The sequence below is a fragment of the Protopterus annectens genome, chromosome 4.part0 (genome assembly GCF_019279795.1).
Source record: "Protopterus annectens isolate FY-2018-M chromosome 4.part0, PAN1.0, whole genome shotgun sequence".
Classification (NCBI taxonomy): Eukaryota; Metazoa; Chordata; order Ceratodontiformes; family Protopteridae; genus Protopterus; species Protopterus annectens.
Window position 1 is genome coordinate 843,361,281 of NC_056733.1, and position 26,562 is coordinate 843,387,842.

At 41.3% G+C, this 26,562-nt stretch overlaps 1 protein-coding gene across 1 annotated transcript in view; it reads left to right on the forward strand.

The window, feature by feature from the left end:
* The window catches only part of CFAP52 (cilia and flagella associated protein 52), a 788,965-nt gene that overhangs the window by 593,060 nt on the left and 169,343 nt on the right, over window positions 1-26,562 (forward strand). Inside the window, exon 12 of the mRNA XM_044068790.1 lies at window positions 885-987. Coding sequence (XP_043924725.1) covers window positions 885-987 — 103 coding nt within the window. The remainder of the gene's footprint in view (window positions 1-884; window positions 988-26,562) is intronic.

A 26,562-nucleotide genomic window follows, 5' to 3' on the forward strand; every position in this document is an offset into this window, starting at 1 on the left:
TTATAACAGAGCTGGTCTCAGGAGATTGGGACCTTAGGGGAGTTTAATTGAATCTACAGTCCTGTAAATGTTTTCTGTGCATTAATTCAAAAATTGCCCATAAATGTTACCTGCTGCAAGATTAGTCCATGAAGCAAAACTGTACAGTTATTTAAGGCAGTCAGTGTTATGATAGATTAGAGTGATGCTGCTGCCTCAGGTACTGCTACATTAATTCCTCCCCATTGTAGTCATATTCATTGTGCATTTTGTTAATATCTCTGCATCTGTCCCTGTACCTTACTTCTTATTTTGTGTTTTTATTTTTTTCAGGGTATGAATTAAAAATGCTCATATTCTGAATCATGGTTTGCCTGTTACAAAAATGCAAGTGAGTGCAAGGGATCACTTTTTTACAGTAAAGTATATGCACTGTGTTAGCAAATTGTACACAGCTGTGGCCTCTTTGGTGTAAAGAAGTGACAAATTAAGTTTTGTTTTGTCTTTTAGACTGTTAATGTTTATCTTTCTACAAGCATTAACCTTGTTGACTTCATATTCCCACTACACTTGTGTGTTTCAGTTGCTCACCCCAGACAGCATTCCTTTTACATGTTTTAAGGGCTGATAAATTATCAATATCATGAGAAAATGTACTAGTTCTTGCTGGGTCCTAGGGCACTGGTCTTAAGCTTAAAAATGATACTGCATGAAGAATACAACTGCAAAGATCATGAGTTAAATAACAAATTGCTGTATTATCCTTTCACCTAGTGCAGTTCAGAGAAACATCACATCAGTGTGAAAGGCTGGGTAACAACAAGAGCTGGCACTAACATTTCAAAATCTTTGTGGAGCACGCTGCTTGTATGACAGCTGTGTTTATTTTCTTTCCACTTCAACAGGCGTTTTGTTAGAAACCAGATGGTGCTGGCTAACACTTTATTCCGGTGTGTATGTTACCATCCTGAAGAATTCCAGATCATCACCAGTGGAACAGATAGAAAGGTATGAAAACAAGTAAAACATAGACATGCACTTTCTTGGATATCTGCAATCAGATATTAACTTCAGTATGATATGAATTTACTTGTAATTTCAGACTAATAGTGTTTCTTGCTTGCCTTAGTTGTCACAGTTTTTAACTATCCCAATGTATAATAGTTTATGCTGCCCATAGAATTGATTCATAGGATCATAGGAAGTTACTAGGCTAATGGCTATAGGGCCCTTATAAGCCAAGCCAAGTTCTACCCTTATTTCCATGATCAGCAATTATTGCCCCTGTGCAAGAGGGACACAGGTGGAACTCCAAACATAAATTTATGGAGTCTGTTCCAAAGGTGTGGTAACCTTTGGGAGCCTAATCTGTCCCTCCAACAGGTTCGAGTAATGTCACATACCAGGTAAAGGGCTTTAGCGTGGGTAACTTGTGTACCATTTGACTTGCAGATATGCAACATTTCCAAAAAAGCAGGGTCAGTGATTGCCTTATATGCAAGGCAGAGATTGCCTCTGAGTAGACTGTATGAAACAGAATAAAGTGGCAGTGATTGTTAGATGATCCACATAGGACAGATGCTGCAGACCTTGAATTTTCCTTGTGAGGAACCTTTGTGGTCTCTCCATTTGCTGCAGGTGCTTGGAAAGGTACATACCAAAAGAGGTGCTGTAATAAATTATTGGCCTGGTGAGGGAAAAGTGCAGGGAGGTTATAACTTCTTTTTTTCTGGAGGCAATGTCCTTACTTATGACATGATCAATATAGAATGCCCTTCTTACCACTGTGGAGACATGTTGATCAAAGGTAAGGTTGTCAACCTGTGTGCCCAGGTCTCTCACCACTGAGTGCATACTTAGGGTGTTGCTATTTATGTGGCAGTTATTACTGAAAGGGATCATAATACATTTTTTTACATTGAGTTTAAGGCCATGGCTTTGGCACCAGTCATTTGTTTGTGCAAGACCCTCTTATAGGATGTTGAAATCATTTGGAGATTCTATGACCATTCCCAGTTTGCAGACATCAGCAAACTTTGTCATCCACAGAGCTTTAGTTTTTGCTCGTACTTCGGAGAAATAGATTCCAAACAGTAGAGGTCCCAGGACTGATCCCTGTGGACCACCACTGGCTACAAGTTTGCTGTTGAAGGTGGATTGCCCTTTGACTATATGTGTTCTATCAGTGAGCCAGTTAGTGACCCATCTAACATTATATGGGTTGATTCTTGGTTGGCTGAATTTGTCAATGATGCCTGTGTGGGGGGATAGTGTCAAACGCCTTATCTAAGTCTAGGTAGGCTGTATGCAGATTTCTCCTCATGCAGGGCCTTGGTGAAATCTGCCAGGTTTAACAGGCATGATATCCCTTTGACAAATCCAAACTAAGTAGGGTCAAGTGCTTGGAGATTTCCTATAGCTTTGTTAAGGTCCATGATGATTCACTCCATGGTCTTGCAGATAAGGCTAGTCAGGCTAATAGGTCTATAATTCCCTGGGTCAGTGGAAGCACCACCTTTGCGCAAGGGAATAATGCTGGTCATTTTCCTTTCAGCCAGTGCTTAGACTATGATTAAAAAGATTACCCAATGGTGTTGCTAATTCTTGTTGGAGCCCATGTAGGATGCAGCCTGGGATATTATCAGGTCTCATAGATGCTGTGTTTTTGGCTTTAGAGAGGACATTTATGACCTGCTCTTTTGAGTTGCTTTTGTAATTTACTCACACATTTGTGCTTTGCTCTTAATTAAATGGAATGTTTATCTATTGATGTGAAATCTATATTGCCCCAAAGAGTTTTCCTAATTTTATCTAATTCATTCCTGTTAAGATTTTTTTTTTTGCTCTAGTGCTATTAATTTATTATTTTATTATTAATTTAGTGATTTTTATTATTTATTTATTATTATTTATGTATGTATTTATTTATTTATTTGCATTTGTTGACCTGGATAGTCCACTGGGCCGAGTCGGCCCGTTTTCAGTGGAGGCCCGGGGAGAAAACCTTAATTTCATGCATTTTTAGCAATTGATTATTTTGTTACATATATGTGGTCTCTGACTCACTAGTTATTCTTCCTGGAACATTAGAAAGGAATTTGAGGTCCATTTTCACATTTTGGGAAGCATTTTTACTGTTTCAGAGCGATGTATTTACTTCTTTGTTGTCTGACACTGCTATTTTGGCACCTGCATACTTTTACAGTGGGATACAAGATGTGTTAAGGAATAATGACTCCTTATGTTACTATCCAGTTATTTCAACACTCTGTGGGAACATTGAATGTGTTTAGAATAATTTCTGTAGGATAAGTGAGAGCATGAGTAGCAAAAATGATGTTCACCAAAATAAATAGTAGAATTCTGTCAACTGTTATCTGACTTCATCTGTTGAAATTAACAATCATTTCCACAGAATATCTTCCTTTTTTCAGCACTCTTCCTCAGAACATCCATACTATTTATGTTTTTTAATGTTGATGACTTGCACATATTTCTATCTTCAGATAATTTTTGTAACCTTCAAAAGCATTTACAAGATGACTTTGGTAAGGTATATCACTGTTTTTTTCTGTCATCTTCTCACAGTTAACTCTTCTAAAACAAAAATGTTGTTGTTTGCAATACTGCAGAGACTAATTGACTGTTTTCCTTTAATTGTTACTAACCCTTAAACATCCCTATAGAATGTGTAAATTCTTACAAATATTCAGTGCACATAGAATTCACCTCTAGTAAAATATGACTATGTGAGGGACTTTCCTTTCCCTCTCCAGTTTGGCAGTCCTTTAATCATTCCAGAATATATGAATCTCCATCTCTCTCTTTGGCAACAGATATTTTTTTTTCAAATGGGTCCCGATACTAATCCATCAAGGCTACAGATGGCAATAGGAATCTCTCCCTCCTTTTCAGGGGATTCTTCCTCTTCTGCCATACCAAACTCTTCTTTCAACTCCTGTCATCCAGCATGTACTAGCTCAGGGGTTGATAGAAACTCCTACTCCTCAGTTAGGAGAAGAATTAAGGATGTTTGAAGTGCCAAAGAAAGAAGCCTCTTGGAGACCAGTTCTAGACATTTCCTTTCTGAACCATTTAGTGATAGTGGCCCCAAGTGCAAAATGCTGTCATTTCACAACTTGTTAGCCTTTATTCCTCATTTGAGATTTCTAATGATGTTAGATTTAAAAGATACATATTATCATATTCCCGTAAATCCAGAGTCCAGGTGTTTCTTAAAGTTTTGTGTTTATGGATCAGTTCTCTACCTTACTCTTTGGCCTGTCAACTGCTACAAGTGTGTTCGCAAACTGACTAGCTCCTATGATATTCTAGTACAGACTGCAAGGTATTCACATTTTTACTTATTAAGGCAACTTGCTCATTGTTGCAGAGTCTTTTTCAAAGTGTCAGGAAGAGTTACATAAGGAATCTTCTACACAGGCTGGGATTCCAAGAAAGCATTCAGAAGTCTGTTCTGACTCCTTCTCATGGTGTGTCTGCCAGATACCTCTTTTCCGAGACGTTTTCTTCCATAGAAAAAAAAATTATTTATATTTAGATCTAATCCTGAGGTTTTCAGTCAGTATTCCTTTCCACCCTAAGAGCTTGCAACTCAAATACTCTTCTTGCAATGTCAGAGCAATAAGTAAGACTGTTTTCCATATCAAGAGCTTCAAGTCAACCTGATGAACTGCTTCACATGAAGTAAGAGTTAGCTTTTCTTACACAAAATTAAAATCCTGAGGCGGATACATATTTTCTATGAGGCATCTTGTGCAACTCTCCTTTCAAAACATTTTGACATGAGACTGCACTGAAAGAAGGGGATCCATGGGCAGACATTCTGAAATAGCCAACAAATGAACCTTGATCGAGGATTAAGTAAGGTCATAGATTATAACTCACACGAATAATGTAAAACCAGAGAAACACTAGCTGTCAATGGGTGCTGGTTTTGTTGTTGACACCAACAAATAAGCCTTTTCTGTTTGGTAATACATGAACTGATGCTATCAATCTTCATCTATTCTTGATCTTGGGGTTATGGTTCTGATCCTTGGAACCAGTCCAGTCATTATATAGCTCATGCCAGCTAAAAAACTGTCAAGTTAAAGTCTACCCACAATACCCCTCTCTACATTACCTCAGATCTCATTTGCTGTACTTATAGAAAGAAGCATCAGCCGACTCTTCTCTAACAGCTAAGTAGAATATTTAAAATTATTCATTCTGTATGCATCTTGCTACTGATTTAATTCTGTTTAACCCTATACCTGTTGGTATTTCTTTTCTACCATTGTTGGCAGTTCCCCTTTCTCCCTTTCTACTACCATTTGGTAATTCTTCCTACCATCGTTGGTAGGATATTTTTCCTTTTCCTTTCTTCCATGAGTGTGTGTGTGTGTGTGTTTGTGTGTGTGCGTGCTTGTGTGCGTGTGTGCGTGTGTGTGTGTGTGTGTGTGTGTGTGTGTGTGTGTGTGTGTGTGTGTGTGTGTGTTGTACCTTTCTGACTGAGTTTCTGCCTTCTGTTCTCCTATCATGGCAGAAAAATCTAAGTCTACCACAACTCTTGGGTTTATTGTTTGTGTGCTCTAGATTTAGAGTGATCTGTCTGCCACGGCTTCAGTACTAGGGCCCTGGAAGAGAGTTGAAATAAACTTATATTTAAAGGGCTTCTTAAAGCCCCTTTTGAAGAAGCTTTGTCCAAGGTCAACAAGTCTCCAAAAGCCTCTGGTTCATAAACTAGTCATTCAGTGCCGATGTCTCCATTGGCACCGACATCTAAAAAACATAAGTACCCGTCTGTTGGTTCCTCTTTAGAACCGAAGTATAAGGCTGTAAAACTCAAAGAATGGACTGAGGCCTTAGCACCAACCACCACCTCAGTGCCATTGACACCACCTACAGCACCAGCACCGGTAACGACTCTGTTGTCGGCACTGGCTTCCTCATTTTCCATGTCGGTGCTGACATTTCCTGCTGCTCCTCAGCTTTTACCTTCTTCTTTGGTGCTGAAGACTGAAACTTCTTTGCACCCAAGATGAGATATTCCCCATCTAATGACTCTTCCATGGTCAACTTCCTAGCCTATTTATAGAGAGGCCAGAATCTCTCTCTCTGGATTGTATGTTCACTCAGCCAGCAGTCCTTCTGAAGTTTACATAGTGAGGTTGGTGGATCAGCTTCTGACAGCTAGGGGACTTCCTCCATCTTCTTAGCTCCCTCTTCCACCTGTATTCTCCTAGCACTTATACTTATATTCCTCCTCTGACCTTCTCAGAAGCTTTAGAGTTGTCATCTCCAACCACACAGGTTCCAATGGGCCTGGCACCGACAGCATCCTTGTCTTTGGTTCTGGGCATGAATCTCACTCCACTGGGTCTGTGAGATCATACCTCTGCCGTTGGGTCTGGGGGGGGGGGGTTTGAGTCGAGTCCTGTTTTTTATTTGGAGTCATCCTTACGTTTTCAGAATATGCCAGCTAGGGGTCTTTCCTCAGCTCCAGTTTTGGAGGTGGGTCTCTCGCGGCGGGGTGTGACCCCAGTACTGAGTTTGTCTGTCTCGGTTCTGGGCTTCCATCCCTCCTCAGGGGGCCTGCCTTTCAAGCTATGGAGAGGACTTTGGCCACCACTAGTTCCCAGATGACTACTGTGTTACTGGAGTCTCACCCCATGACCCCTGCTTACCCGGAGCTTCCCCCAACCTCTGTACCTAGACGGTGAGCTCCAAGGATGCAAGACATACCAACTAAGGATCACCCCTCTTCCAAGTCCTCTTCAGATATTCCCACTGAAGAGCCCCTTCAAAAGAAGCTGTGTAAGAGGAAACACCCGGATTCCCCTGAAGAGTCTGTCACCAAGGACACGGATTTCAATGATGGGGATGGTTCCCTCTGGTCACCACTGGAAGACATTTCCTTTGGAGACATTCTAGAGATCCTCAAACAGAGGGGTAACTGGAAGCCCAAAGACCCTGTCTCAGAGGAGTCTGTGTACTTGCAAGCCTTCAGAGCTCAACATTCTACTTCCTGGATGACTCCTCCTGCTGACAATCTCATTAAGTTGATCACTCAGTGGGCCCTGATTCGACAGATCTAATTCCCTGGAGACCAGATAAAATACTATTCACTCCTGAGGACCACCAGCACTGGGTGAAAGGATTAGCAGTAGATGCCAATAACAGAATCAATTAAAAACAATTAAAAAACATAATTAGTGTTTCAAAGGGCATGCCTTTAAAACAGGCTTTAAAGGTACATATCGATTCATCCCCGGTTTTCTATATGCAGAAAGCCTAATAATCCATTTGGATTCTGTCATTTCAAGTTTATTCCTGCTATCGCCCCTTCACCTATCAACACCTATCATTTGCAAAACCATAAAAGCAAAAACATGCCCAGGTTTATCACAGACATGCTTACACAAAGCACTAGTGGGGTCCTGCCTGCATATATAACCTAAAAGCTCCATTATACACTCTTTTGTTTTTTATTGTTTTTTAATTGATTCTGTTATTTAAAAGTGTGTTGCTTGTATTTATTCTATTGGTCTGATGAAGTACAGTGTATCTGCATGAAAGCGCTTACCACTTGTATTTTAATAAATTAATGTTCTTTAGATGTGCATGGCTGCCTTGTTCTTTTTTATTTATTTAAATTTGTTCAACAGTCCAAATTCCAGATGATCATGGTTCAGTCAATACTTCCCTTTCTACAGGAAAACAATTGGATGTGCTCGACAGACGATGAGTATTAACACATAAAGATGGACAAATGCTCAAGAAGATTTGTCTGCTTTCAGTTAAGAGCTTGTCACTATCAGTTCAGGGTGCTGCCCTTTGGCCTCACTACAGCCCCCAGGGTGTTCACCAAGTGTATGGCAGCAGTAACAACTTGAGACTGCACAGATGCCAGGTATTTCCATATCTAGATGACTGGCTCATCACTGCTTCCACCAGACATATACTGCTTCGGCCAACATAATTCATCCTACAATTGTTCCAGTGTCTTGGCATCACAGTCAATCATACAAAGTCTCAACTGACTCCCTCTCAGGATATGGAATTCATAGGAGCTCATTTGAACACCATCTCATGTGTAGCCTCCCTCCCCCTTCACAACCTACAGAAAATAAAATCTCAAGTACATTTTCTCCTACGCACAAAGTATCAGCTTTTCTGGTGCTTCAAGTGTTGGGATCCATAACAGCTGCTATCACTCTGGTCCCAATAGCAAGATTTCACATGAGGTTACTGCAATGGGTTCTTGTGAATCAGTGGTCTGTTCTAACCCATCCAATGAACTACCCCATTTTTATCACCAGTTGCTGCAAAAAAGACCTATCCTGGTGGATGAAATCCGAATAAATTCTTTTGGGCCATCCCTTTGTTCTCCCTAAACCCAAGGCCACAATGACCATGTATGCCTCCCAGATTGGTGGGGAGCATTATCTGGGAAAGGTAGTCCAAGGCACTTGGTCCTCGATTGAGGCCAATCTGCATATCAGTGTCCTGAAGCTGAGGGCAGTGCTATTAGCACTGCAAGCATTTCAATCTGTCCTGCCTCAAGGAACGATTGCAATCCAATTAGACAACATGTCTGTAGTTTGGTACATCAACAAACAAGGAGGAACCAGATCCTACCCCCTGTGTCAAGAAGCCCCCAGAATATGGCAATGGACCATTGCCTCCAACCACTTTCTGATAGCAATGCACATCCCGAGGAGTTCAAAAGTGATAGTGGACAAACTAAGCAGATGAATTCTACTGCCTCCCAAGTGGTCTCTCAATCCCAGTATGGCAAATAAGATCTTTCATCACTGGGGCCAGCCTTGATGTGACCTTTTTGCATTACCCCAAAACAACAAGTGCATAAGTTATTTTGCCCTAATGCCTCCTCAAGGGGTGTCCAAGACAGATACTCTTCTCGATTGGCCATCGGGTCTCCTTTGTGCCTTCCCGCCCTTTCCTCTGATCACTCTCTTTCTCAAGAAAGCAGTCAGGTTGAGAAGCAAAGTAATCCTCATTGCTCACTACTGGCCTCGACAAATTTGGTTTCCCTTCCTATGGCCTCATCTAGTTCATTGTCCATGGATTCTGGACCCAGTTCCAGACATTCTGTCTAGCCCTCAGGGTCTGGTGCATCCCAATCTTCAAAGTCTCAAGCTAACCACTTGGTTCCTCCAATTCTGTTAGTCTTCAGGCATAATAATATACCATCCCCAGTGCGAAACATTTTGCTGGCATTGCACAAACTGTCCACCAGGAAACTGTATCCCAGTAAGTGGAAGAGATTTTCAATCTGGGCTTGTGATAATGGTCTCAACCCTTTTTTAGCTCCTGTAGAAAAATGTTTTAGAATTTCTGGCCATCCTTTTTGCTAAAGGAGCTTCTGCCTCAACTGTTAAGGTCATTCTAGCTGCCATCTCTAATTTTCATAATGGCTTCAGGGACCTACCTTTAATTTTCACATAGGTTATGTAAGGTCTTCCTCAAGGGAACTATTTGATTAAAGCCTCCATTTAAAGACCCTCTATCCACATGTGACCACTTGACCATTGTTGTGACAGTATGCAGATGGTCTTTTTATGTGTTTTACTGACTGAATTTTTATATCATTTATACTTATGATTATGTTCATTTATGTTACCCAGAGTAAGGAGACCCAGGCAGTACTATAGTGATTTGGGGATATGTACAATGGTAGGATAGGATGCACCCAGCTAATGAAGCACCATGTAGATACAGGAACTCAGTAGCCCAGCAAACATGCCCCTTATCGTCTGCCTGAGGTGCTTATACCCCTCTGCATGCTTGCTCTTACATTACCACTTTTGAGGTGAAATTGATTCAAGTTTGTTACTTTCATTGCATTTTTGCCATGCTGAGCTTGAAAATGGTGTAGGTGGATTACGCAATGCAATGTCTTCGGGAGGTGCTGAAGATAACAGCAAGCAGACCGCATTACTAAGAAGCAGGCTCATTTTAAACATAAAACCTGGTAAAATCTTCTGACTCATCACACTCTCCATCTCTTGCTTCCATAGCCCAGTGTCCTCAGATGTTAGGAAGTACAGATAAATGAGTTAGTGGGGCTGCACTTAATGGGTGTGGGAGGACTAGGGAGTCCAAGAAGAGAATGAAAATTTCTAACCTCCATTATGCATTCTCATCTCATATTACCCCTTTCTTCCTTCACGGGCCTCCATTCATCTCCTGAACTTGCCCCGAATAGTTGGAGATCCTAATCCATTCAGTTCTTGTACCTTGTTACAGTCAATGTGTTTTTACAACAATAACTAAAACTGTCAAACTTCCTCAAAATAACAATAATAACTAATAATCTCAGGTCTCCCATTACACATCGCCCAATTTCTGAAAATGTATTTTATAAACAGTGGACTAATGCATGTGGATCTTTTTCTGCAGTATCCCTGATCACAATGACAGCAATAAGGATTACATGCAGTGTTAATTTACAGTAGTCAGAATGCATCATGTTTTGACAGGTGGGAGGAAATCAGAATGCCCTAACAAAACCCACTTGGATATAGGGAGTACATGCAAATCTGCACAATTTGTTCAGCTTCCTATAATACTTCTTCCAAAAAAATCATCCCATTCTCATCCAACAATTTTCTATTTTTGAATTTCTGCTTGTCATCCTGTTTTTATGTTCATATGAAACTGTGAAACCACTACAGCACATTTGAGTCTGTTTCTGTTACTATTTTTCCACTTTCACCTAAGTGATTTTCTGTCACCTTCTATCTCCCACCACTCAGTAAACACACATCTCACTTTTCACTTCTCTGGAATTATTTTACTCCTGTCTGTGGTGTAGCAAGAATTTATTTGCAATTCTGTTGAACTGGTCTTAGTGATTAGAAGCTACTTCATATCACAGTATTAGTTATATTTTTTTCTGCTTACTAGTGTTTGTTTTCATGCTCTCCATGACCGATTATTCCACAGTCATTTCCATATTTCTCAACCTCTTAGAGCAAGAAATCTGGAGAAGTCCTAAAATAATGGGGGGATAAAGCCCCAAAAATAGAGAGAGATTTTAAATATTGCTCTTATATACTTAGAAAGGTAATAGAATAATACGTTTTGCATTGGCATGCATTTTCTGAAGGATATGGAGTCTGAAACTCAAATGTCTGCCACTGTTTAATGGCTTCAGTCCTCAGTGATTTGTCAGAAAATCACAGATTTTATTAGCAACGGACTAAAATATGAGACAAAAATCTAAACATTCTGTGAAAATCTGTACAGTTGAGAGGTATGGAGTAATATTCATTAGCAGCAAGTCATATGACCTCATGTCAGCAAGGTAAGCAAGAGCACCTTTCTATCAGTCTTCAAATTAAGCCTGGTCTTCTCTTCAGAGACAGTAACTGAAGCAGGACACAAGACCAGATGGTTAACTTGACCAGTTTTGGGTAGAAAACATCCTGTTCAGAATTTAGCAACAGCAAATGACTATTGTGGGAGCAGAGAGGATAGAATTGTATGCTTGTAAGAGGCATTAAGCTGTGGTTACTAATAATACTGGACTGGCCACTACTGCAGTCCATGAGGGAAATGCTGTCTGCTCCACCAACAAATATTGTAACTACTACAATATCAAAACTTCCATTAGAAAAATGTTTTGCACTATGTTGTAGTGACTCTCAGTAAAATCTCTGGGTAACGTAAGGCATAATGAACTTGTCTTAGCCTAGTGCAGACCCCCAATGGAGCAGGGCTCTATTGGGCCAAATAGGTCTAATTGGCCTAAGGCTGGCTCTGAAAGGAAGGGCACCTCAATCCTAATCTTAATTAAAGAAAACTGGCTGATTATGCCACCCTTCTCCCCAGCTCATCCTCCTCACTTTGGCAGACTTCTAAAATTTCAAGGAATCTTTCTCTGTACCTTTCTTTTTGGCACCAGGTTACATCAGATTCTTGTTAACAGGAATTAATCAGAATGGGTTCAGATTTTAATGATATTCTTTCCTCCCAAACCTATGAAGCTCCTTACATTCTGTGATGCTTTTCCATGGAGTACTAGCTAGCATTGCCAACTATCTATTTTTTACCGGACTATCCAGAAACCAAACTGATTGTCCAGTAGTCTGGAAAACACTGTACAAACTCCAGTGTTTTGTTTTTAAAAACAGAACAGACTATCGGCGTGTGTTTACATTTCTGGATTTACAATGCTTTTTTACAGAAAAACATAGTAAATCGGCAGAAAGAAGACATCATGAACAGAAATAAGCGGGCGATCCCCCCGCATCTAACATGACAATGATGCCAATAAATCGGCAGAAAGTGGATCACAATGACATGTGGCAACCCTATTAATATAACCTGTACCAGGAGATCAACAAGGAAAATGGTTCTATTCAAGAACTTTCTGGTACTCAAGAAGGATGGAACCTGGAGATCTGATTTAAACCTATTCTTTCTGAATCTCCACTTCAAAGTTCCAAGTTCAAAATGCTGATTGCAGTCGCTTTTTCTCCTGATTCCTCTTCTAAGTTTTATGGTAACATTAAATCTAAACGATGCATACCACCATGTTCACATTCACAGAAACTTTGGTTACTTTTTAAGATTTTCTGTTGCTGTCTGACATTTTCAGATCTCTTCTCTACCCTTTGGTTTGCCCTCAGCATCAAGGTATTCACAATGTGTCTAGCACCAGTGATTGCTCTATGCAAACTACAAAGCATTTACATATTTTCCTACTTGAATGTCTGCCTTATCTTTGCAGACTGTTCATAATGGTCAAGAATCTCACCTGTCAGAAATCTTTTTTGAAATCTAGGTTTTTAGCTCATTCCTTCTCACAGAATCATTTTTACAGGTTACCTGTCAATTCTTATCTTAGGAAAAAGTAAACTTTTTCAAAAAGCATTTCCCAAAGTTTTCTCTGCAACCTCTGACAACAGCAAGGGAATGCTCAAGGATTTTATGATACATAGCTTCAGCAAATGTTCATCATATTGATCACTGCTGCAGCAGCCTTAGCTATATGGGTTATATCCTGCACCTTTCATGCACCCAAACTGTCAAGCAGCTAGAATTGACCTGACTAAAAGACAAGTTTGTGTATGAAATGAAGCTGAAGAGTACATTCCTGTGATGCTTTCAATGATTGACAGTCAGCTAATTTTTATTTTGCTGGGTAGATAAGTTCCCTTTGGGGAAAAGAACCTTCTATTTTCTTAATTTTATTGAAGTTTTATTACTTTCCTCTTCAGGAAAGTTATTTTAAAGGTAGGAGTGTTGTGTTTTAACAGACTGTCTTGAGACTGTAATGTACTTTTAAATGAAGCATTTGTTTTTCCTGTCAGTTTAAAAGTAGTATAAAGTGAAAAACATTTGTCTGTACAGAAATTGTGTTTATTTTTCTTTTGTGGGACTGGCAAAGTGTTTTGAAGTGTTTTGTAATGTATTTTTTTCTGTCAAAAAATGAACTTTTGTGGACTAGTAGTAGCTACTGGGAATTGCTGCTTGTTTTACCCAGGAAAGAGGCACCACTTTCAGCTTGACCTTGGACCAGACTACTGGTCCCATGGTCTATCCTTCCAGGCACAAAAAAGTTAAGCAAACAGCCTTTGCCACCACAGCAGGCTAGCAATTTACTTCATTAGCAAGTGGGTGACTCTATTGTGGCCATTGGAGGTATCTCAAACGCTATCTTTTACCCTTGATCCCTCTGGTGTAGCACCCATATCCACAATGGAATGGGGGCTAGCCACATCCTCTGTAGCTGGTAGGGTCCCCTAAGTAGGAAAGAGAAATATACTCTTGTCAGTCCTTGGAGAAGGGTCATGGAAGGTTTGTCTGTTGTGTCATAATGCTGTGCCCATCCCTGGGGAAGCAGCTGCTGCCATTAGCAACACAGTTGGCCCCATTTTCCTGTCAAAAAGAAACAGAAAACCAAGCATGTATCTACTCCTCCTCAATTTTTTGGGATAGGAGTAGTTTACTGGATCTGGCTCAGGATTTGATTCAGGCTATTGATCCTTCCTGTAAAGTAGTTTCTGGTAAAAAAAGAGGGATTCCTCGTTTTTTGAAGAGATTCAGTATTACAAATCTGAGCAGGAAGATGTGGGATGGATACAGTTTTTTTCTTCAGATTTTTGATTCAGTCTCAGAAGAGAGTGCAGTTTTTTTTTATTCTCAAGTCTATTACTAGAATGTGCTAGTGTTTTCAGTGGGAGAACACTGAGGTTTCTCAGTCCCTCAGAAAATGCTATATGCTCTTACAGAAGGATGTTACAGAACCTACAGCCATTCCTCCTGGTCTGATTGCTTTAGAGTGTGTGCATGTTACTGCCTGCTCTTTTCCTGATAGTCAACCAGCTGCCCATAAAAAGGTAGAAAGGAGGTATAAAGTTCCTCAATCTTTTAAATGTTTTACTACTCCCAAACCTGACCCAGCAGCTGTAGTTTTTGTTGGTCCCACTGCTGCCTGCACTTACTCTAGTTATTTCCAATCCTACTCTTTTAGATAAGGATGGGGAAATTATTGACAGGTATAGGGAAAAAGTATGTACTTCTGCAACTTTGATTTACAGAATTCTGAATCATAAGGCTCATATGTTAAAGTTAGTTCTGAAAAGTTGTAAAAGTATGAATATTGTATATGCAGTTTCTTCTTGTGAGGAAAAATCTGCTTTAAATAAATTTTGTTTCTTCTATTGCACAGGTCACTACTGTGATTACAGTGCACATATGACTCTTTTGATACTTCTTCCAGGGCTATGGCCACTGGCACTGTTATTACAAGGTTTGCATGGCTGCATTTTTAGAACCTGACAGATTATGTTAAAAGTGAGATTTAAAATTTTCCTTTGGATGGATTTAGTGTTTGGCCCTTCTGCTGTAGAAATGATCAAAAAGTGTGATGAAAGGGGCAAGCTAATAGAGGGAATCATTGAGTTTTTTTTCAGGTCTACTTTTCCAAATTGTCCAAGGGATTTTTTTATCTCCTCATCCAATTTTGGGAAAAGGTGAATAAACAATCTCAAAAAAATTCAGGTAAACAGACATTTAAGAAGAAATGGCAAGGGAGGTTTCCAAAAAGAAGTCTTGAATCTCCCAAAACCAAGGACGGTTCAACAAGTGTGAATGACCATTCAAAAGACCTTGTGACACTGTCCCTCCCAGTCCCATTTTCTTCCAGAAGGTCTGAATCTCCATTTTTCTCTTTGGTAACAGATTGTTTCATACAAATGGGTTCCGAAAATCATTCATTAGGGATATAGCTGGTAGCTGGGTGAAATTTCTCCTTTCCATGGGGTCATTCCTCATCCTCATCCTCCAGATCAGACTTTTTACTTTCCACCTGTTCTTCATCACATACTGTCACAGGTAGGTGTAGAACCATTTCTTTTTTTCCAGCTGGGGAAGGGTTTTTATTCAAAGATGTTCCTAGTTTCAAAAAAAGAATATGCTTGGAGACCAGTTCTGGATCCTTCTTTCCTAAACCTGTTTGTTATGGTGCCCAAATTCAAAATGATGTTACTTCAGTACCTGTTATTGCTTCTTCCTCTTTCAATTTTCCCCGATAGCTCAACTCTTAAAAGATGCTTATCATTGCATCCCTGTTCATCAGGACTTCAGATACTTTTAAGTTTTGTGTGCCCGGATCACATTATCACTTTTCTGCCATTCACTTTGTGAACACTCTTGGTGCAGTGGATAGTCCAAAGTGTCTAGCTCCAGTTATACCTCATTGCAGGCCATAAGGTATCCACATTTTCCCATATTCCATATGGTGAGTATAACAATAGGTAATAGCATAACCATTTAGAAACAGTCTTGTTCTGACACAGGTTGATCATTCTTACCTTCACAAGAAATGAACAACAGATCCAAAAATCTGAAAGATGTAGTTCTGTCAAGATAGTACTTGAGTTGTCTGTGGACATCTATGGTATGGAATATCCTCTCTCCCTCATTTTTAGCTTCATGAAAGAAAGTGTTGAGATGGAGAGTTTGGTTTAAAGTAAACTTGGATGCCACTTCAGACATAAAAGAAGGATTAGGTCACAAAGAAACCCTGTCCCTATAGAATTAGGAGGATTGACTCACCAGATAAGCTTGCAACTCAGATACCCTTCTTGCAGAGATCACAGCAATCAGTAAAACTGTTTTTCATGTTAAGAACCTCAAGTCAGCTGGATTAACTGGTTCAGGTGGAGTAAATGTTAGCTTCTCTAATACAAAATTAAGATTTCAAGAAGGGGCCACTGGCTTTCTTGGAAGCCTCTTACACTGACATAAGACTACATTGATCTACCCTCTTTGGATCCCTCTCCCCAGTCCCATTTTATTCTGCACCCAGAGCCTCAGTCTTCTGTTCCAGGGGGACAGCCAACCGGAACCTTTCTCCAGACCACCCAGCAGGGTATATTTATCTCTTTTGATATCTCCCCAGATTATCCCACTCAGGAGGTTCCTTGAAAGTGAAAGTGAAAAGGATACGCTTAGACTCTCCATAAGAGTCTGTCACTGATGACACTGGCTTTGAGGAAGGGGCAGGGTCCCCAGATCACCATCTGATGAAGAATTCCTAAAACAAAGGAGTGGTTTGTCCCCTGATGACCCTTCCCAAAAGGAGTCGGTGTTCCTGGAGACCTTTGGTACTGGCCTGTCTACCTCCTGGGTTACTGTGCCCGCCAATGAGCTCATGGATTTAGTCTGTTGACTGGTGTGGAAAGAGCCTGACATGACTGAGAATTCCTAAGAGACCAGATAGGATCCTGGCACCACCTAAGGATAGACCACACTGGAGTGAAGGAGTACTCATTGATGCTATGGTCATAGCAGCAACCACTAAGAAGGAACTGGCAGAATAAAGTCCCTCTGTCCACCCCCGTAACAGGGAGTCTGGGGTACTGGACAGGTTCAGTAAGCATGTCTATGCTTCAGTGACCTTCACCCTAAGGTCACTGGATTATTTGCCACATTTTACAAGACTTCCAAGGGATTTGATCAAGGAACCTTCCAAAGCCTTCTCTGGGACCACACCCACCAAGGTAGTGAGTTCTGTCAACTCATAATTGGTTACCCTTCAGTCTATTTCAAATTCATCCATGAGGCTTATCTCCCAAACTCCTGAAGGTACCTCAGGGCCAGCAATTTCAGGCATTCCCATCAGAAGACATGCTTGGATGCTCTTATGTGATTTTGTGAAACCCTTTAAATCTTCTTTTGACAGTGTTCCTTTTGACAAAACCGCCTTATGTGGCACCAAAGTAAAAGGCACACTCTCTAGGTGTGAGCAGGAAGGAAAAACCCTGTCTGCTGTGGGTGTATATTTTTCGACCCCTCACCAAACCTTTTCTAGGAAACAATGAGGCAGATGAAAAATGTGGTTCAAAAAATTCCAGGGTCTCTTCCAAGATCCACATGGAGGCATTTCCTCCAGGAGCAGATGGGGAAACTCTAATGGAAGATGCTATCCTCACAGCAGAGGTGGTCTGCAAAACCAGGGATCTAGGCATACTTTCTCTGATAAAGCCTATCAGTACTCCTGAAAGGAGGCACAACTGTCCATCTCTGGAGGCAGTCAGAGGTCATTTGTCCCTGCACCAGAGAGCCTGGCTAGAAATTACAAAGGATAACATGGTTTCAAAGGATAATATCCAGAGGTTATACAATACCATTTTCCCATTCACTCCCAAGTATCAAACAAAATCCCCAATGTTCCACACAGTCAGAGGGAAGCAACAGCACTAGAACTAAACAAGCTGCTAGAAAAAAAGAGTCATCCAAGAGGACCCTAGGCCAGAAAGAGTCCAGAACTTATTCAAGATTCTTTTTAGTGCCAAAAAAGACAGGGGACTGGAAACCAACCAATGAATCTTAGCAAACAAAATTGATTGGTTCAGTATACAAATTTCTGAATGGTCATGGTTCAGTCCATTCTGCCCTTTCTGCACACAGATGACTGGATGTGCTCGATAGATCTTTAGGATGCATATTATCACATAAAAATGAAAAGATATCTATGCTTCCATCTAGGAGCCAGTCGTTACCATTTGGTCTCACCACAGCCCCGAAGGTGTTTACCAAGTATGTGGCAGTAGTCACAGCTCACGTGAGACTGCAAGGATTCTGAGTATTTTCATATCTGGACGACTGGCTCCTGACCACTCTCACCAGGCATCATTTAATTTAAGCTTGGGACTACTTACTCCAGTCTACTCTCATCTAGGGATTTCTGTCAATTACAGCAAATCTCGACTTGAACCAACTTAGATTTTTGAATTCATCAATGCTGTTTTCAATGTGGTCACTCAAAAACTTCTTTCCATCTGTCCTGGATTCAAACAATCCCATTCCACTCCAAGCACTGGGATCCATTTCATTGGCAATCACTCTTGTAACACTGGCAATGTTCCATATAAGGATCCTTCAATGGGCACTCACAACTCAATGGTCTGTTCTCCATCAACCTTTATCCAATCAATTCAAAATAATACAAGCTTGTAGAAATTACCTTCTATGGTGTATCCATTCCAGTCAAATACAAGAAGGCTGTCCCTTTATTCTCCCTCAACCCAAGTCTGCATGGATGCCTCTCAGATTAGGTTGAAGGGACACTTCTTGGGAAGGATGGTCCAAGGCACATGATCCCCTGAAGAGGCCAACATGTATATCGATATCCTGGAGATGAGGGCTATCCTTCTAGCATTTCAAGCCTTCCAATACACTCCTCCATCTGGGACTATTGTAATTCAGATGGACAATATATCAGTGGTTTGGAATATCAACAAACAAGAGGGAACGAGATCTTACCATGTTTGTCGAAAAGCTATGAGAGTATGGCAATGGGTGATCTCATCCAATGTCTTTCTGATAGCAATGCACATTCTTGGGAAGTCCAAAGTAACTGCAGACAAATTAAGCAGGTCTATTCTAATGCCTCATGAGTGGCCTCTCAACATGAAGGTGCAGAGAGGATTTTCGTTTGATGGGCCAACCATGTTGTGATTTGTTTGCATCTCCCCTTAACAACAAATGCAGCAGGTTCTTTGCCCTTATCCCCCTCAGCAGGGGAGCCCCTGAGGGACACACTGCTTCATGTTTGGCTCTCCAGTCTCATTTATGCTTACCCACCATTACCCCTAATACCCAAATTTATTCAGAAAACATCTTGATTGAAGAGCACAGTTATCCTCATTGCTCCTTACTAGCCTCATCAGATCTGGTTTCCCTTCTTTTGGCCTCATCTTGTACATCCACCGTGGATTCTAGATCCAGCTCCAGACCTACTGTCTCACCTGACAGACATGACTCATCTAGACATTTCAGGTGTCAAGTTGACTGCATGGTTTCTCCAGTTCCATTGATTGTTAGACAGCACAAACTCTCATCCCCTGTCTGTCACATTCTATTATCATCCCACAAAACTTCCACTTGAAAATTTTACAAAAATAAATGGAAAAGATTTGTTTTTGGGGTACATGAAAAGAATTTGGATCCTTTTTCAGTATTGATTTCCAAGGTTCTTGATTTTTCAATTAAGGGGCAAGCTTGTCAGCTGTCAGAGTAGAAAAAGCAGCCATTTCTCTAAGTTTCATATAGGAGTAAATAATTCAACCTTAGCTTTTTCCAAGCTTTGCAAAGCCTTTCTAAGAGGAACATATTTATTTAGACCTCATCTAAAGGATTCTACACTTCTTGAGATTTAAATGTTGTTCATGTGAAGTTGTTCTATCTCGCCTTCATTCTCACTAATGGGTTCGGAGCCGATCCTCGGCTCCAACTCGGCCAAATGCTAAAGTTCAAGGTCTTCAAACAGTTCGTCACCTACTCCCTATCCCATGATGCAATAGTGTTTCCCTCAGATCTCGTTTGCCACTGCAACAGTTCAGGTGTTCGTCGAACAGCTCTGGCCAGTATTGGAAAACATTTGATATTTTTCTTGGTAAATATTTTTTCATTCTTGTTTGTTGTTAGTTGTCAGATTACATTTAGCTACTTGAGATGGTTTACTATCAAAAACATGAAAATCACTTAAGCGAACGGTGATTTCTGCAGCAAATAACATTGTCTCATACATATTAATTAGGTTGTATGGTCGACGCAACAAAGTCGACAATTTCTGTTGATCATACTTTGTAAATCCCACATTTACATCGATGCTATGAGTCCCTACCCTGTGTATGTCCTTTTAAACAGATGTACACATGAACATCGACATTCTGACTGTCGCTGCTACCATATTCAAGGAGGAGGCTGTCGTGCATGTCAATGTTGACCTTTTGACTGTAAACCACTTGAGACACCTGTCTCTTTTGTTAGTGATGGTTATAGTGCTTTTCTCATTTTTCTTGAGGCCATTTATTTCTAGGCCTGTTTATTGACACTATTTAACTAGACTAGTTAAATTTAGATAAGTTTGCTCCCTTTCCTTTCTGCTTTATCAGTAGCCTGGTTTTTATTAGGGCATTAATACTTCAATACTTCTATTTTTGCTCTTACTTGCAATTACATTTTATTCAACCCTGCGGGTTTTATTAGGGTTGTATAACTGTTGTTAGCTTGGTTTATTTCATAGTTATTATAGGTTAGTCTTAGATCCTCTTTTATTGGGGCTATTTTTTGATATACATATATATTATCTGTGTGCTGTGTGTCATACATATATATTTCTTTTTATAAAGCTAGAGTTTTCTGCTTTGGGTAATTTACAGTTGACAAGAGTGATGTCTGAAAAAGCTAAATCTGGGTTTAAGAAATGTCCGAAATGCAGACAGAAGATGTCAGTCACAGATGGGCATACAAACTGTGTTTATTGTTTAGGTGAGCTTCACCTGCAGGAAAATTGTGCCATTTGTCACTCCTTTAGCTCTTGCGTTCTTCATGAACGCAAGAGTAAACTAATGGCAAGAGGTCTCTTGAAATCCTCCTTTCAAGAAGCCTTAGACAAGGAAAAGTCCACTAAGTCTTCCAAAACTGTATCTACTAGCTCATCGTCGGCGTTGGAGCTGAAAAAAGGGCTCATCAGCTTCCACATCTAAATCTAATAAGACTGCCACCTCGACTCCTAAGCCTATGGAGCCGGAGGTAATTGTGGTGAGTAGGAGCTGGTCCCTAGCATTAGTGTCAGTATCTCCCACTTTAAAATCTCCTATTCTTCAGTCTGAGGTATCATCTATTGCTTCCCGGTCCTCAAGACTATTAGATAAGGATGTGGACCGAGTGGTACAGAGTCTTCCTGCAGTCACAGGCACTAGCTAAATTTCTGTCGGGTTCGACCCTTAGGGCTTTGGAACTGACCCAGACTCAACCCGTTTCTTCAGTTCCTCCTCCGATTCGACCCGAAGTTTCAGAGCTGAAGTATTCAGAACCGATAATTGTGAAACCGCCAGAGCCGACACCCATTGGGCTTTCAGTTCCAACTGCTCTGACCTCTTTGGTGCCTACCTTATCTAGGAGCTGACACTCACCGGTCACGTCTGGAGAGGATAGTCATACCGATCTTTCAGTGCTTACTTTGCCTCTCGGGGCCTCAGCTCGGGTGAGCTCAGCACATACCTCGGGCTCGGAGCCCACAGTTTCGGCACCACAGAGACTGCCTGTTTCTATGGATCCAGGCGTCTCTTCAGACCAGAGCCACAGGGCTTTTGATGCTATGAGGAGAGTGTTGACCCCTCAGGCATCCACATCATCAGTGCCAGCAATCTCCTCCCCTAAAGTTCCTATGTCTGTCTCTGCTTCACTGATCCCTCAAAGTGTAGAGACCTGGAGTCTCCGGTCCCCCCATCGGGTGAGCCCTATTCTTCCGGGACCTCCCCAGAAGCTCCTTCTGAGGAGGTTCCCAGGAAGAGAACTTGCAAGAGGACACATCTAGATTCCCCACAGGAATTCATCACATCAAATACTGACTTAGATGAGTCAGAAGGGTCCCCCATGGTCCCTCTCTGAAGATATCTCTTTTGGTGATATCTTAGAAATCCTAAAACAGAGGGGTGGCTGGAATCCCCATAATCCTAGGTGAGTCAGTACTCCTGAAGGCTTTGGGGTCTCAACCCTCCCCCTCTTGGGTGACTCCACCCTTCGATGAGTTGATGGATCTTCTGTCTCAAAAGGCAGTGGAGTCCCCAGATACCATAGAACCAGTCCCTCAGAAGACGAATAAATTTATAATGTCACCTCAGGACAAGGCTTTCCCTATCAAAGGAGTACCCATTGATGCTATAGTGGTGGCGGTGGCCACCAAGAAGGAGCTATCGGAGACCTCCACATCTGTTCATCCTCCTAATAGAGACTCTAGGATCATGGACAAATACAAAAAGTGCATGTTTAGTTCAGCGGCCTTTACTCTTCGATCCCTGAACTATCTCACACATTTCAACAGACTACACAGAGATCTCCTTAAGGAGTTAGGAGATACTCTACAGGGTGCGGTAGCTGCAGGGGTCTCAGATAAGGTAACCTCCCAGCTTTCAACCCTAAATTCCCTTATAAACTCTTCCATGTGTCTGATTTCATATGCAGCTGATGGAACAAGCAGGGTAGCAGATACAGGAATTGCTCTTAGGAGACACTCCTGGATGCTCTTATGTTCCTATGCGGAGCCCTACAAGTCATCCTTTGTAAACATCCCCTTTGATGGTTCATCACTTTTTGGACCGAAAGTGAAGGAAATGCTTACCAGGTGTGAGCAAGATGGAAAGACTCTGTCTGCCATAGGAGTCCTTTTTTCCACTCCTACCAGACCTTATCCTAAAGGTCAGAAAAGTGGGAAAATGCGGTTCTGTAAAGCTCAAGGAGCTTTCTTTGACATGTGGTGAAACCCCCTCTACAGGCAGAGGAGGCGGAAATAATGGGAGATGCTATCCATGCGGAGGAGGGGGCCCACAAAATCAGGGTGATAGGGATCAGTTCTTTGGCAAGCCCTACCAGCGTTCCTGAAAGGAGGCCTGTCTGTCCATCTCTGGAGGCTGTCGGAGGATGCTTATCTTTGTACCCAGACACCTGACTAAAAATCACAAAAGATCGGTGGGTACAAAGCATAATATCTAGAGGATACACTATTCCCTTTACTACCCCTCCACCCCCTGTGAATAAAATCCCTGATGTTCCACCCAATCACAGGGAACAGGCAACCATAGAGATTACAAGGTTGCTAGAAAAAAAGAGTCATCCAACCAGTCACAGCAGATCAGAGAGAATCCAGAACTTACTTAAGATTATTTTTAGTACCAAAAAAACGGGGCTGGAGACCAATTTTGGATCTCAGCAGGTTGAACAAATCTGTCAAGAAAACAAAGTTTTGGATGGTCATGCTACAGTCTATATTTCCTTTTCTAGGAAAAGACGATTGGATGTGCTCAGCAGATCTGCAGGATGCGTACTACCATATAAAGATTGCCAGACCATCCAGGGATCATCTGTGCTTTTGGCTGGAAGCCAGTCACTTTCAGTTTCGAGCTCTGCCTTTTGGTCTTACTACAGCCCCCAGAGTGTTCACCAAATGCATGGCAGTAGTCACAGCTCACCTGAGGTGGTTAGGATTCCAGGTGTTTCCATATTTAGACAACTGGCTCCTCACCGCCACCACCAAGCATCAACTCATGCACGCAAGGGAGACAACCTTTGATCTTTGCAGTCGTTTGTGGATTACTGTAAACTGAGACAAATCTGCTTTACAGCCATCCAGACATACCGTCTTTATTGGAGCAGATCTCAACGCAGTTTCCATGACCATAAAACTTCCAGTGGAAAGAGTTGTGAACCTTCAACAACAAATTCTGAATCTCATCCCCAAACAGAGAGCCCCAGTTTCAGTAATGCTCAAATTACTAGGGACCATAGCAGCAGCCATCATTGCTATTCCATTAGGCCGAATGCACATGCGGATACTGCAATGGCTGGTTTTCACACAATGGTCTTATCAGGAACTTCCAGTGTCTCACCACATTATAATAACAAAGTCATGCAAGAAGGATCTCCTTGGGTGCTGATCTCTCCTCAAGTGAAAATAGGATGTCCCTTTGTTCTTACAACCCTGGTTGCCACTGTGACCACGGACACCTCCCTGATAGGGTTGGAGAGCATTTTCAGGGAAGGACAGCTCAAGGCACATGGAAGAATCATGAGGCGCATCTGCATATCAATGTCCTAAAGATGAGAGCCATATGTCTAGCATTGCGGTCCTTTCAAAACTTTCTACCTCTAGGGACAATTGCAATACAGACAGACAACATGCCAGTGATCTGGTACATAAACAAACAGGGAGGAACCAGATCATACCCCCTTATGTCAAGAGGCTTTGAGAGTATGGCAGTGGGCAATATCCACCCAGCGGTTTCTGACAGCAATGCACATTCCAGGGAGGCCCAATGTGATAGCAGACAAGTTGAGCAGAGCAATACTGTCTCCTCATGAGTGGTCCCTGAAAGGAGAAGCAGCAGAAAGGATATTCTGCAGATAGGGCCAACCTTGCTGCGACCTTTTTGCAACCCCCACCAACACCAAATGGAGCAACTACTTTGCCCTGATCCCCAACTTGGGAGATGCCTCAAGGGATGTACTTATACACAGTTGGCCCCCGGGACTTCTTTATGCTTTTCCCCCATTTCCTCTGATACCCAAATTCTTACAGAAAGCCAGCACTCTGGGAAGGACCATTATTTTGATAGCCCCTTATTGGCCTCATCAAATTTGGTTCCCCTTTCTGCAGCCTCATCTACTGGAAGAACCATGGATCCTGGACCCAGTTCCAGATCTTCTGATACATTCATCAGAGGTTCTTCATCCTGCAATTCATACCCTAAAATTGACAGCTTGGCTGCTCCAGTTCCATGAATAGCCAGGTTCCACAATTTATCACCTGCAGCACAGAATTTCTTCTCATAAATCTTCTACTAGTAAACTATACCTTAGCAAGTGGAAAAGATTTTCCATATGGCCGTCAAATAATAATGTTGATCCATCTCTTCCATTCCAGAGTTTCTGACTAAACTGTTTCATGAAGGAGCAGCTGCAGCAACCCTTAGAGTTCAATTGGCAGCAGTCTCTAATTTTCATATTGGTGATCAACAGACTCCCATCATGTCACATAGACTTTCTAAAGCATTTCTTAAGGGTACTATTCACTTGAGACCACCTATTAGAACCCCATCTGCTCCATGGAATCTCAATTTTGTGCTCTCACAGATCATTTTACCCCACCTTTGAACCTGCATCACACTGTGATTTGAAATACCTGTTCATGAAAGACGATTTTTCTAGTAGCTATTACTTCCGCTTGAAGAATTTCGGAATTACATGCCTTGTCCATCAAAGTCCCTTACTTGATTTTTCATAATAGAGTAACACTGAGAACAAATCCTTCATTCCTACCCAAGGTTTGTTCTGAAACAATTCTCAACCAAACTATAGAATTAACTGTGTTTTTTCCCAACTATACAAATAAAATGGAACACATGTTGCACAAACTCAATGTCCATAGGCAACTTCGATTCTATTTAGACAGGACTAAGGTCTTAGAAAATCAGATCAACTTTTTGTTTCCTTTTCAGATTCAAAGAAGGGTACTCCTGTGGTAAAAACCACTTTATCAAATGGTTGTCAGACTGTATTTCTTTCACATACAGCTCTTTGCAGATGACATTAAATCATAAAGTCAAGGCTCACTCAACCAGGGCAATTTCCACTTCTTCAGCCTTTCTGGCACTGCTGCCTATAGATACCATTTGTGCAGCAGCCACATGGTCCTCACCTCATACCTTTATCACTCATTACAAATTGGATAAGGCCTCCAGGGACAGGGCCTCCTTTGGTTCTGTGATTCTGAGGAATATACTTCCATGAGCCACCCAAGGAGATGGTGCTTGGGACACTTACCCATCAGTGAGAATGAAGGCGAGATAGAACAACTTCACATAAAGAAGCTATGTACTTACCATAAAATTCCATGTGATTTGTTCATCTTGCCTTCATTCTTACATCCAACCCACCAACCCCCTACCTTTAACGTCTTGAGGACCGGGAAGTTCCAACAAGTCTTAGTGATACTTTGTCGTTATCTACGGTATTCTTATTTCAGTGACTATAGTCTTTAGTTATCAGTATGATTGGCAAACAAGATCTGAGGGAAGCACTATTGTATCATGGGATAGGGAGTAGGCCATGAGCTGTTTGAAGACCTCAAGCTTAGTATTTGGCCATGTCGACCCATCAGTTAGAATGAAGTTAAGATGAACAACTCACATCGAATGTTATAGTAAGTACATAAGTTCTTTTTCAGGCCTTAACCTAACCCTCCTTTGAGCCATCAGCAAAGACTGAACTAAGAATTTTGACCTGGATGACTATTTTCTTAGTTGCCATTACTTCTCCCAGAAGAGTGTCAGAACTTCAGGCTTTCTTCTAAACCTCCTTAGTTAATTTTTCACAAAGCTAGAGTATTTCTGTGGACCAATCCTTCATTTCTACCTAAGGTGGGGTGGTGTCAGCGTCTAATATTAATCAGGTTATCAACCTTCCAATTTTCTTCCCAAATTTCTCTAACAAAGGAGAATATATGTTACACCTGTTGGATGTTCACAGTTATGCAAG